The sequence below is a fragment of the Athene noctua genome, chromosome 2 (assembly GCF_965140245.1).
Source record: "Athene noctua chromosome 2, bAthNoc1.hap1.1, whole genome shotgun sequence".
NCBI lineage: Eukaryota > Metazoa > Chordata > Aves > Strigiformes > Strigidae > Athene > Athene noctua.
In genome coordinates this window covers 113,846,049-113,858,905 of record NC_134038.1, presented here as the reverse complement: position 1 = coordinate 113,858,905, position 12,857 = coordinate 113,846,049, and the positions used below count along the sequence as shown (strand labels likewise).

The 12,857-nt window shown below is 36.6% G+C and overlaps 1 protein-coding gene across 3 annotated transcripts in view; it reads left to right on the top strand.

Annotated features, from left to right (window-relative positions):
- The window catches only part of ESYT2 (extended synaptotagmin 2), a 90,283-nt gene that overhangs the window by 22,194 nt on the left and 55,232 nt on the right, over positions 1-12,857 (top strand). For all 3 annotated transcript variants that reach the window (XM_074899936.1, XM_074899935.1, XM_074899934.1), the window contains exons 2-3: positions 9,993-10,034; positions 10,948-11,082. In XM_074899936.1, the coding sequence (XP_074756037.1) occupies positions 9,993-10,034; positions 10,948-11,082 (177 nt within the window). The remainder of the gene's footprint in view (positions 1-9,992; positions 10,035-10,947; positions 11,083-12,857) is intronic.

The window sequence follows — 12,857 nt, the reverse complement described above, 5'->3', positions numbered from 1 at the left end:
TAGTGTTGACTTCATCTCTGTATTGAAGCCTGATTTATGATATATGGTACTAGTATACTGGTACTTGAAGATAATTCTGAAATTAGGCTACACCAGAAGATGAAACTGTTTTAGAGGACTGAAGGCTTAAAGTTTTCTGTTTAGAATGAGGTAACAGATGAGCAAAGGAAAGCTATGTGGTTCCTTCTAGCAGACATAGTGTCCTGGTTCAAGCTAGGATACGGTTAAGTTTCCCCAGCAGAGAGAGAAGGGGAAAGGATTCAGGTTATTCATACCATGCTGATGTCAGGTCCAGGGGTGGGAGCGCAGGAACTTTTTCCTTGGTGTCTTTGGTGGTGGGGAGCACATGGCGAGCATGTTCCATAACCTTTGCCGTATTTCTCTGTATATCGTTTGTTTTGTTCACTGTTATTGCTGTTTATTGTTGTTACCATTACTACCGTTGCTGTTCAGATTGTTTATCACACTGTTGTATTAAATTTCTTCTTATTTTAACCCGGGGTTTGTGCCTCACTTCCAGCCTGACCGGCTGAGGGTGGGGGAGGGGCAACGGCAACGTGGTCTCTGGTCCCAGCAGGGCCTAAACCAGCACACATAGTATACTGTGCTTAGGGTAGATTCTACATCCAAATATGACAGAAACCCAGGCCAATGTATTTCCAGATGTTTTGAATTAAATTTTGTAACTACCAGTGGTAAAGCAAGGGATTTCTGTTTTATGTGTTGTTCTTCAGGTGATTAAGCCAGGATGCTTCTGGAAGTTAATGATGCTGTTTTCAGTTTCTAGGCTGAACAGCTTTCCTCAAGTTGGTGTCGCAAAGGCTGAGTGTCATGCTAGAAGCAGGATTTCCCAGTTCCCTTACTAGCAGACTACTGTTCTGTCATTCTTCCAGAGCAGCTGCTATAATGCCTATCCCGGAGGATTTTGTTATGGCAAGCTGCTGCTAAGTAGGAGGATTCTGGGTAGCTTTGTATTGTGGCATGCTTGCTCTATCTCTGCAAAAATAGCATCACTTAAGCAAATTTTACCTAGTTTTTGTACCAGTGATTCAAATTGCTGAAAAGTAATGCAGTTCTTCACAAGCCTCACTGCCATTATGAGTGAAGTGTATTTAATAGATGTTGAAGTGAAAGATGTGCATGGAGAGAATTTAATTCTTGTGCTTTGTAATGTCTCAGCATCCTTCAGTTCTGAATTGCATGACTCGTTTCTGGGCTGCTGTTCCAGTCCTATCGGAGCTCTTGGGCCTCTTTTAGGCAGGGTCTTTCTTCTGCAAATAAAGCATTATTTGATGTTGCCGAAGACATTGTTTGCCATAGAAGTCAGGGTGAATGTCCAGGCGAGAATATTCTGGTGGTATTGCAGGGCTGCAGAGGCATGAATCCTGAATCCACAACTGCCAAAGATTTAAGCAGATTTTTACCAGGCTGCTAGTAAAAACTGGAGGATTGTTAATTTTCTTAATACTGTTGTAGTGAATTCTGTAATAAGAAAAACAGAGGGACAACTTTCTCAATACTATCTTATATGTGTATTTTATAGATAATAATTTATTTTTAAAAATCTAAGCAAAGTAGCATCTTTGTATTATTTAAACAAGCATAGGTACATTTATAGTCATTGGTAAAATTTAAAAAAATTAATTTGGAATTTAATTTTATGTTTTAACTCTAGCACAACAAAAGGGTGGATGTGAGATCCCTCTGTGCAGTTAGGGCTTTAGTTAAGTTCAACAGTGTGTGTATGGGTAGTGGTGGTTCTTCTTACAGTGCCACTACCATTTGCTGCATTTTATGAAGACCTGTTTTATGCTAGTTCAGCCTGACTTTACAAAAAACAGCCAATGTGCTGCTAATCATTTTCCTTGTCTCCCAGATGAGATACCTCCAAATATATGTTAGGAAATATATATCCTTCAGGGCATACCGGGATGCTGAAGTATGTGAGCTACTGTTTGTTCCAGGTTTGAACTGGTCAGTACATGAGGCCTTTCTTTAGACCTTTAAGCAGAAGGGGAAAGGAACAGAGGTAACAAGGCTGCAATGAAATAAAACCTTCTATACAATATAACGAATCTCAGTTTTATTACTTGAGGTATATTAATTTTATTATAGTAGCTTTTCTGTGTTAGTATTGAAACCCAGAGGTGTTGAAAAGCCATTTGTTTCAGACTTTCCGCAAGTGCCAACTTATTTTGTGTTTAATTGTTGTGTTGTTGAAGTAAGTATTTTTCACCTTGATGCTCACACTGACTCTGAAGCAGATAGCTTGTGAGGCAGTGGAGTATATGGTAGCGATCACACTGGAAAACCTGTACTGAAAAACCAGGCCTGCAAGAAACTAAGAAAAACAGCCTGTGAAAGCAAAAGTTCAGGCTGATCGAAGAAATGCCTCAAACACTCGCAAGACAAAACTATGAGTCACAGGGTGGATAGTGTGGAGATGGAAGCTGATAAGGCTGCTCGAATAACTCAAGGTGCAGCTGAAGGGGGGAGCATGTGGAGACAGGATGGCCCTGCTCTGGGGCACCTGGGCAAATTTCAAGGGCCATCTTCTGGTAAATGACCTTTGCTTCATTATTCACGAAATGCATATTAAAGTTAACACCCCTCGATATGCTAACGAGGGCTGACATGATCATGCTAATTACATTATCCCATGAAACACCTTACCCTTCCCCTTACACGGAATATGTAGCTATGTGGGTTGACCTAGGGGATGGACCCAAGGAAAGTGGGTATAAATCAAGGGGGTGGGAAGAAAGGGGGGGCCCTGGAGAGTGCAGTGAAGCAAAGAAGATGGATGCAAGCAAAAAAGACGGCTGCCTCCTGGAACCCTCGCCGGTGGGATCAGCGCAGGAACCCAGACCAGTGATCTGTATTTCCCCATTCCCTCTATCTCCCTCTTTTCCTTTTTCCATTAAGAAATGCAAGGCATATTGTATTGCTTGCCACAACTTGCCTATATACTTTGCCAGTTATCATGTATTCAATTAGTACATTGTAGGTAGTTAATAAATGCTTGGACTTGGAGACTTGTTGTCTGCTACATTGGGGATTTGTGAATCTGAGTCACTTGTCCCCCTCATCTGAGCAGGACGTGACATGAATAGCTGTCTATAATTTGTTGTGGCAGCTATTACAACTTGCTGAACTGATAGTGGCATTCATGTGGGATGACAATGTTTGTGCTAGTAGAGTGTTTTAGGAACTTTTGGTGGGGTACCAAGTATGTGTTTCTAATACCACTCTTGTCCCATAGGTGTAAATCTGGCACAAAGGGCATGTAATTCCTTTTTTTTTTTTTTTTTTAAAAAAAAAAGAGGTTTATTCTGTTTTTTGATGTGTTGTCCAATCACTTAAATGGCTTATGTTCCAGTTTATAAATAAATACGTTTTTAACCTCACTTGGCATTAAAACTGTTTCTTCCATATAGATATAGATACATTTGCACTTTTTCCAATATTTCCATTTTACTTTGAATTTTATAGTGATTAGAGAGACATGGCAATGACTATAGGTCCCTTTCCCCACCTCCTTTATCTCTCTATCTTACTGTGTATGTGTTTTTTTTCTTTCATATTTTCCCCTCCCCTTAATGTTCTGATGTTTGATATTTTTGTTTTGTTTGTTTATGGTCAATTACTATCAAAACCTGTACTGCTTATTTTATATAGCTTTTAATTTTAGGTTAGTTATACTGATTTACATGGGTCCTTGTAACTGTTGTTTGGTGAAGTATCCTTTTAGTGGGCTTTTAGTGTGTTCAACAAAACTGATTTTCTATATTCAGCCTGCTTCTGGATCTTCCAGATGTTTCTGCTGAAATACATTACAATATGCAACATACCCCTAATGATTCTCAGTGAAACGGTTTCAAGAGTCCTCGCTTAATCCCCATACTGAAAGCATACAGCATTTGTAATACTGAATATGAATTTTGCTGTGCAAAGGCCAATCATTTTAATATATTTAAGACTGCAAACACAAAACCCATGCCGAAGCATGCTAAACAGAATCAGATTACCAAGAAATAATGGAATAATGGTTGTTTGTTGATTTAGTATCAAGGGCCTGTGGTTAATTGCAGTGTTTTTGAGGAACACTCATTATTAACAATTTAACCTTCTCTTTCAGGAATACTGAATCCTGCAGCTCTGCAACAGTAAATATTTAGTTGTAATTCCTTGTTGGTTTTCCTTGTAATTCAGAAGATAGGGGAGCTACAGTATTTCTGGGATTGATTGAAGTTAGGAAAATTATTAGGATAACCCAGGTGGTGGATTGCTGCAGTAACAAGAGACAGCCTGGCTGCTCTGCTTTCCTTTCCAGCCTCTGCTTCTTTATCTCCCACTAGAAAGGAGCAGTCGTCCCTCCAGTCTGTGTTTGAGGATAAGCCTCTTCAGGTTGTATTGAGTAGCAAAAGACTCTGCATCGATTTCTCTGTGGAAAGGAACAAATACTTCACCTACTGCTGCTCCTTGTTTCTCCAGAGACGGAGGGAGGGAGGGAGTTGCTGGCTGAAGTACATGGGATTGAGCCATTAGTGCTGCTCATCTCTGTTATACCTAAAATGTCCTTAGGCTAGCCTGCTTTACCGACTGGAAAATAGTGGAATGAATAGCAGTTAAATTGAGCTTGAATATCACTATACAACACTATTCTGTTCATGCTGGGATTCTTCTTACTTTTTACTAAATGTCTCTGGCCTTTTTCAGTTACAAATGCAGTGTGATTAGAAAAATTAATCTGGCAGTTAAACTTAAAAGGATAATTTAATTATAGTGTGTTTCTTTTTTGCCACACCACCTAGCTTTAGGCTTAGTGGTTAAATAACTGTTTATGCTGTGTGTTCAGAAGGTGATTTAGAGCACTTAAATTGGGCTTCTGTTCTGAATTTCCTTCTGTGGGATGCTCTCCCTCTCCACTGATGATGCATGAAGAGACTATGAAGACTATCTGTGAAACCCTTTTATAATTTTATATTTAAGATGGACAAATGTGCTTTTGATAGAGAGAAGGAATTTTGTATGTAATTTTAGCTTTCCAGAGTAAGCAGAAGGGATTGATATCTAATGTAAGAGATATTTGTGAAATAACTGGAAATTAGTTACATTGTAACCGTATCAAGAAACTTGGTTATATTGTGTGACCTTGTAATTAATTAATTAAAAAGTTACTGGTATAGTTTAACATTTTCATCTGGAGCAACAAGTAATTAAACAGTTCAAATGGAAGGAATTAGACATAAGCTAAGTAATGCTGGCTCAGATAAGTATCTGTTAAACATAGCTATTACAACACATTATTTTTAAAGTAGTCTAAAATTGAATTCTTACCTATAGTGTGTGTGTGTGTGAATAGAAGGGGGAAAAAAAGCCAGTAATATACAGTGGTGTAGGGGTTTTGTTTGGTGGGATTTTTTTTTTTTTTTTTTTTTTTAATCTAAACTGCTTTTCTTGCTTCCTTTTGTTTCTGTAATACATAATTCATGAGAAAGTGACTGATTTGTAACAAAAATGTTTTCACTTCAGGGAATACTCTGGTCGATAGCAGTAGTTTCATACTTTTAATGTAGGTGCCATTTTTATTGTTTCAGTTCATGTAAATAATACTTGAAACCTATGTATTAATCATTAAATACAAGTTAAATATAGAAGTTATGTTAAAATTAAGAAGTTAAATTAATAAAAGTTAAGGATGAAGAAGGCTACAAAGGTAATTTTTAAAAGGAGTGTTTTACAGTGAGTGGACAAGTGAATAACAACAACTACTGTACAATTTATATTTTGAAGTAAATTAATACCTGTAAGTTGTGGTGAGAGCAATTCACCATTACTGCCAGAAGGGTGTTGTAGTTTCATTCTTTCTGATTTTCTTGTCATTGCTTGCTTCTGGTGACATTTATGTCGATATGTGAAACCTCCCTTATGTGAATGAAGAATTATATTTAAGGCAGCAATCTTGTTATTAATTGCAGAATGAAAGTCACTTGATATAATTTGCTGCTTACTCTTTGACTTTTCAAAATTTCTGACCAATCCTTATAGTTTATGGAGTTTGTGTTTAATGGGTATTACTCTTTGTCTAGCACTGTTTCCTTAGAAAGATGCAAATGATCATCTGAGCAGAAAACTTAATTAATTTAGCCAATATGAAGAACATATATGGAGAGTTTGAATAATAAAATAATTGTGGGTAAGAAATGTTTCTGCTATTATTATGGAAATAGGAGCTTGTTAGTGGTTTTCTTTTGTCCCAGTTTTGGTTTATTGTCCTCCAGGACAGAACAAGGAACTGCATTCCTTGGGCTCTTTCTGGTATTTTATTGATTGTTACAAAAAATAATGTGTCCTGAATTGAGTTTTTGACAGTGTAGGATATGAGCACATCAGAAATAGGAAATAAGCATGAGAGTTGTTTAGGGCTGAGCACGAGCAGTTGTCTGAGAAAGCTAAATCATATATTTTTAATGTGCAGAAATGTGCATTTTGAGCACTTCCAAGTATTTTTCAATATGACTGTTAATGTCAGAACATTCCTGGAACATGTAATATTAAAATGGTTTTGGTGTTGAACATGGTCATTAGGGTGTTTCTTGCAACAGTTCTCTCTAGTTACACTTCCCTTTGAATAATAACTAGCTACAACAAGTGGTTGAGATGAGAAGGTAATTACCAAATCTGCATGAGCAATTTAACAACAGAAACCAAGTGGAAAGTGCTTGTAGATTTTGACTGCCTTTGCTGAAATCTTGACTTCTGTCTCTTTCTGTCATGCTTGTCTATTAGGTTTTATACAGGAATTAACAGATTTTGCACATCAGTTAGTCTGATTCCTGCTTGTTTCTGACCATAAAATGTTTGTGTAGTTGCCTCTGTGCTCTTGTGTCAATCCTGACTGATCCAGAGTACCAACTTCCATCCCTCAGGCTTTCCCCAGTTGTCTTTGATAAGATTGTGTTTGATATCAAAAACTCTTAAAGCAAAATACAATTTTGCCATTAATATTGCAGTCTCATATAGCAGGCTGAAAATGTATGGAATTGGTAGACTGATAAATGTTTATGCCTTATTTTCAGCTTCCTTAGTTGTGGAACACCTAAAGATTAAATAAAGCTAAACTTTTGATTCAAGGTTGACAGAATTAAAAATTTCAGTCTTGAAGATGAAAGATTGTATACTTTCTGGTTTGGGTGTCAGAACAGACACTGAATGCAACTGCACTATATTAAAAGTGTAGTGCGTAGAAAAGCAAGGATGAAAAAGGGATGAGAATCAGGAATGGAAGGTGGAATTGATTATATTATTTGTTGCCTATTAGCATGTGCAATTGTAAAGTAAACTAGGCTTATGTAATTAAGGAGTTTGTTTAGTACTAACTCAAATGTTAGGAGCGTGATAGGTGTGGCACACTAAAGGACAAGTAATTATTAAATCTGTGGAAAAATTAAGAACCATATCCTGTGAAGCACTGTACAGTGGATAAAATTCAAAACTAATACATTAGTGTTTATGGCTAGATATTAGTGTATGTGGCCTCTTGCTTGTTTCCCAACCTATCTCAAATGATTCTGCATAATTCAATGTGGATGACTTGACAGGTGCAAGAGAGAGATGTTACAGTCGGATGTATTGAATGTCAGCTGTGTGCACAGCACAGGGAATGTGGCTTACGCCCTGGGGAGTTTATACCCTAAATCTGAGAAGTTGGATTGCTCTATGGAGGAAGACAAATTTCATCTGAGCTGAGGTTGTATGTCGGATGGGAGGTCTTGATCAGTCCATATGGCTCTCCTGTTGTTGTCAGCTGGATACTTGTACAAAAGATGTACAATTGTAAAAAAGATTTGTACAATTGTAAACATTACAATTCTGTTAATATCTTGCATTATTCACAGCAGACAGGTTTGGTTTTGGTATTCCCATGAATTTTCTTTTCCTTTCCTCATCTGTGTGTTTAATTTGTTGTTCCTTTTTAATTTACTTTGTTGCTGTTCTTTACAACATCTGTAGTTCATGTTCTCCCCTGTGTGGAACAATTTGTGAGTTCCCACCCTGTGAATGTCACTGATGACTCTCCTAAGCAAACCAGAATGAAATATTCACATTGATCTAGCATCATGCTTAAGAGATAAGTAATTGAGAATTAGCACACGTTCTGTCTGCAGATTCAGAAGGCAAATATTTGAGGAGAGAGATCAAAATGTTACTTATTATCATGAGGGTTAGCATAGTATTTGTTCTATTTGTTCCTTTAACTTTTTGACCACTGGAAGCAACTTGTGAACCCTGCAAGACAAAAATTGAGTGTAAGCTCTGTTCAGCTATGAATTCATGTACATGCATTAAATGCTTCTGTTGCAAATGCAAAAGAATTCAATTTTTTTTGTTTTAAAGAAAGAAACCCCCCCCACACTCAATCCTCTAAATACAGACATGACATTCTACCCACCACAATTTTCTAGGAAATTAATTCTGTATAGATAAAACATAATAATATTGTTCCAAAGCATCCCTATATGTTATTATTAACTGTATTCTTTGAACTCACTAGGTAAAATAAATCCTATTGAGTGTTTTTTTTATAGTCAAGCAGATAATCAGTCATTCTTGTGCCACTTGTAATGGTTTTGATAGATATGTGATACACTTGAAAAATAATTTGAAAAAGATGCCAAGAACCTCTCCTTTGACAGTGGAAGATAGCAGTATTTGTAATTCTTTAAGAATCTGTAGAAATATACAGCTTACCTTAGTTATGGACATGGGAATACAGAGAAGGAAACAACAGAGAAGTAACTGACCGTATCGATTATGGTGCAGGGCCAACCCTTCAGCATAGCTAAAACATGGATGCTTAGATGAAGTTAAGGGCTGCTCTGAAGGTAACTTGAGTATATTCAAGAATATGTCAGTGCTGATTGTTAATGCATGAATTTAATAAAAACTAAGTAAAGAAGGTATTAATGGGGCTTGCTTTCAAATCCAACTTGTTGAAAATGCAGTTTTAAAAGTATGTATTTAACTGACTGTTCACATTTGGGATATATGCATAATAAAAATAACTACTAGGCACTGATGTTAAAACCAGGGGTACAATCTGTTGTGCTATGAAGAGATTTAAGACTTGGCAATTCAGCTGAGACATTGCTTCATGAAAGTCAGTATATGTAGGTCACAGTTTTTTAGTGTGTTCAAAGGCTCTTTGTGTTTCAGAGGTGTGATCTGCATCTCGCTGTAGAAGCTGTTCGTTTCTAAAGAAATGCTTGTTAACTCTGTTTCTACTGAACTGCTTCAGGTTTTTCTCTTTTTGCGTACTAAGTATGCTCTCCTCCTGTGTCTGGAAAATTGTGTCTGTTCTTCCAGCATTTAATTGGTGTTTTCCTGTTATGAATGGGCACTTTCTATCTTATGTATATCCCGTCCTACTTCAGTCTCATAGTGATTTCTGCAGTTGTTTAAGAAGTCACTAAAAATGCCTTTTAAAGAGCTTTAGGCAGATTTAAATCTGTATTCTTGAGCTTCAGCTTTACTGATTAAATATTTCTAGCAATGATTTTTGATATTGAAAATGATCTGGCATGAGTGAAAGGAAGTAGTAGAAGTGCAGTCAGAACTTTGGCAGTCATGTGTGTCATGTTAAAAACCCCTGAAACATAGGAGGTAAATTGGGTTGACACTAACTGTGTCAGCTATGCTTTTTTTTTTTTGTAGTTCATTTATAGTGTTAAAGCAATACTTTATTCCAGATGCCACTATTAAATATATGCTTGGGCTTGTATCTATGTAGTTCAGAAATGAATTCGTATTTTATCTGCTTGAATTCTCATGTTCTTGTGAAGAATGTTAACTGCTCAATGTTGTTCACTGTATACATTGCTCATAGGGAGATTCTTAAGCTTTCCTGTATTATAAATGACTGGACTTGATTAACTAGAAAGTGTTTTGTATTTGTATTAATTTTTTTGTATGGTGGTTTCTTTTTTTAGGTCCATTTTCCAGACACAGAGAGGGCAGAATGGCTCAACAAGGTAAGGGTAGTCATTAGCATCACTTCCAAATGGGAAGGGGGAGAAGGGAAGTCTGAGACTAAAAAAACAATGAGGCAAGAATCTGAAAACATAGTAGTTTTAACTTTCTCTGTTCTTTATACACTGGAAGCTTCTGGTCATTGATCCAGTTAGTCACGAGAAAGATTAAATCTATTTTCATCGTCTTGAAATTGTATGTTTTGGAGAATGACTTTAAGTGGCATTAAAATAATGACAGCTATAATTGTGTGGAACTCTTAGCAGCTGTAAACACAGTCTTTTATGTTCTAGTTGTCTGGGATGCTTTCCAGTTACTGTAGGTTCCTGGCCTACAATCTAAAAATAAATCAATTTTGCAGTTTTGATTTGTGTGTGATAATCTAATAGATCTATGTAGCTTTTTTTTTAATATCTTTCATTCAAAGAGCATAGAACATGAGTTAATTAGAAATAATGAGGAAAAAATAAACAATATAGAATTTTTAGATATGACAGTAAGAGACTGTATTTTTTACATTGATAAACTTTGTGCGCTTGACTCATTTTTTTCTTATTCCTCTCTTGACATGCAGACAAACTTAACCCTCTTCACCCTTCTCCCCAACATTCAGAGTCAGTGCTGAATAGATATGCATTTGTGAGATAAAAGAAGAAAATTCTTAGTATTGTTTTTCTTCTCCTGTAGTGCTTCAGATTTGTGCAAATGTGTACAACACACAAACTGAGAATTCCAGAAAGCTTTCCTGTATATAAAAAGGAACCAGTTTTTACATCTGTAATGAACTATATAGAAAACTTGTATGTTTGAAACTTTGCACAAAATTTCTTACATATACCTCAAAGAATATTTTTTATTTATGTCTGAAGTTGTGTTGTGTTCCATGTAGATTTTTTTTTTTTTTTTTCTCCTTAGACTGTAAAACAGATGTGGCCTTTTATTTGCCAGTTTATTGAGAAACTATTCCGGGAGACCATAGAACCAGCAGTAAGAGGAGCAAACAACCATCTTAGTACCTTCAGTTTTACAAAGATTGATATTGGTCATCAGGTCAGTTTCTTTTCTGAGGCTCTGTCTTACATACCATTTTCGTGTAGCCTGTTTAAATCTATGCAAAAATAATTCTCAGTGACCCTTTGTGGTAACCCTGATTCTGGTTTTTATTGTAACATTAAAATAAAAATGTGTGTGGCTTTTTCAGTAGAGGCTTCTTCCCCCCCGCCCCGCCCCGGGTTCTCTGCTTCAGAAATTTGCCTGACAAATGGGAGAAGACCCAAAGTATAGTAACCCCTAGTCATGTGAAGAGCTTATAACGACATGATTTTAATATTGTTAGTGTAATGCTTTACCTCAAGTGAGCAGGGACCATTATCCTTTTCTTGCCAGATGATCCAAGTGCAATTACCCTTCTTGTAACAGATGAACTTTAAATCATGTTATGTATGGAGTTCAATGACAAGGCTGCTGGCTCAGCTTCCAAGGACTGCACATAACAAAGTATCAAGGAGCAGATAGATGTTTATGTTCAGTCCCAAGAAAGAAGAGGTTATAATATATAGCTCCTACATGCATGTAGAAGAGCCTGTTTGACCAGCCTAAGCTAAGAATAATTTACTTATGTTTGCAATAAATTCATCACTACTTACTCTTGCCTGAATTAACCAGGACTTTACTTCTGTGGAGATGTAGCTTAACAGCTTTTTCTCAAGATTGTCTTTTCTGTTCCTCTTGCTTGTCATAAATGGGAATTTTAATTTTTTTTTCCCCTCTGAATGTTAGGAAAACTGAAGTTAGGTTTCAGGTGTGATGGAGGGGAATTATTTTTCTGTTTTTGACTCTAATGTATATTACAGTTCATTATACTATACTACACCTTTTGTGTGGTGTGTTTTTGTTTGTTTTTAAAGTTGTAAATCCTTTCACGCAGAGACTCTGTCCTGCCCTAGATACACCTGTACTGCAGACAATAGAATAGCATTCCTTTTAAGCCATACTAATTTTAAGTAAGGTCTAAATTAGCTTCCACACATCTGTATGCTTCTGCAGCTGAACTAAGTTATCTCAGACATGAGAAACAGGTATTCTTCCTTTATACTGCAGCCTTGACTGAGTTGCATCCTGTGAGCTGCACAGCCCTAAACACAGTGGGAATCTGAAAGCAGTGAGATTTCCATTTTTCTTAAATTACTAAAAAGGTATAAATAGAAATATAGCAGTTTCCCAGAAAGGAAAAACTCAAAATGTGACAGGAGGTGGTGCTAAGAAAGGTCATCGGTCATCCTCTCCCACCTAGTGTTTGATGAACTTCTGAGTCTTGGGGATATTTGATTGATATGTGTTTCTGTATGAGAGAGAGGGAGGGAGAGCATGGGCACAGTGGTTTAGAGAGAGGGAGAGAGAGCATAGAGTGGCTGACACAACTTTTGTGGGGATTATGGATTATTTTCCATCCATTCCAACTAAATTCCATCTAAGGCAGCTACATTTTCGTGAATTAAATTTAGCTTGTTGTTTAGTTGCACAGAAAAAAATGCTTTGTTCTGGGAGTGTTAGGCATATACTAGCACAGAGAAATGACATGTTTGTTGCAGGGAGAGGGAAAGCTTGATATTCAGTCTTTTGTAAACCTTGAAATCTAGTGGTCTAAATCCAGGGTAATTGCCAGAAAGGCTGTGGTTGAGTGGATCCTAGCAGGGTAATTTGTACTCTCAAAATAACATTTTGAGCTAAAATTATAGGTTTGTTTCATACCTTTTAATGATGCTCATAGTAAATTATTAACTTTAGGCATGAATGTGCATATATTCATCTTTATTTCAAAGTTA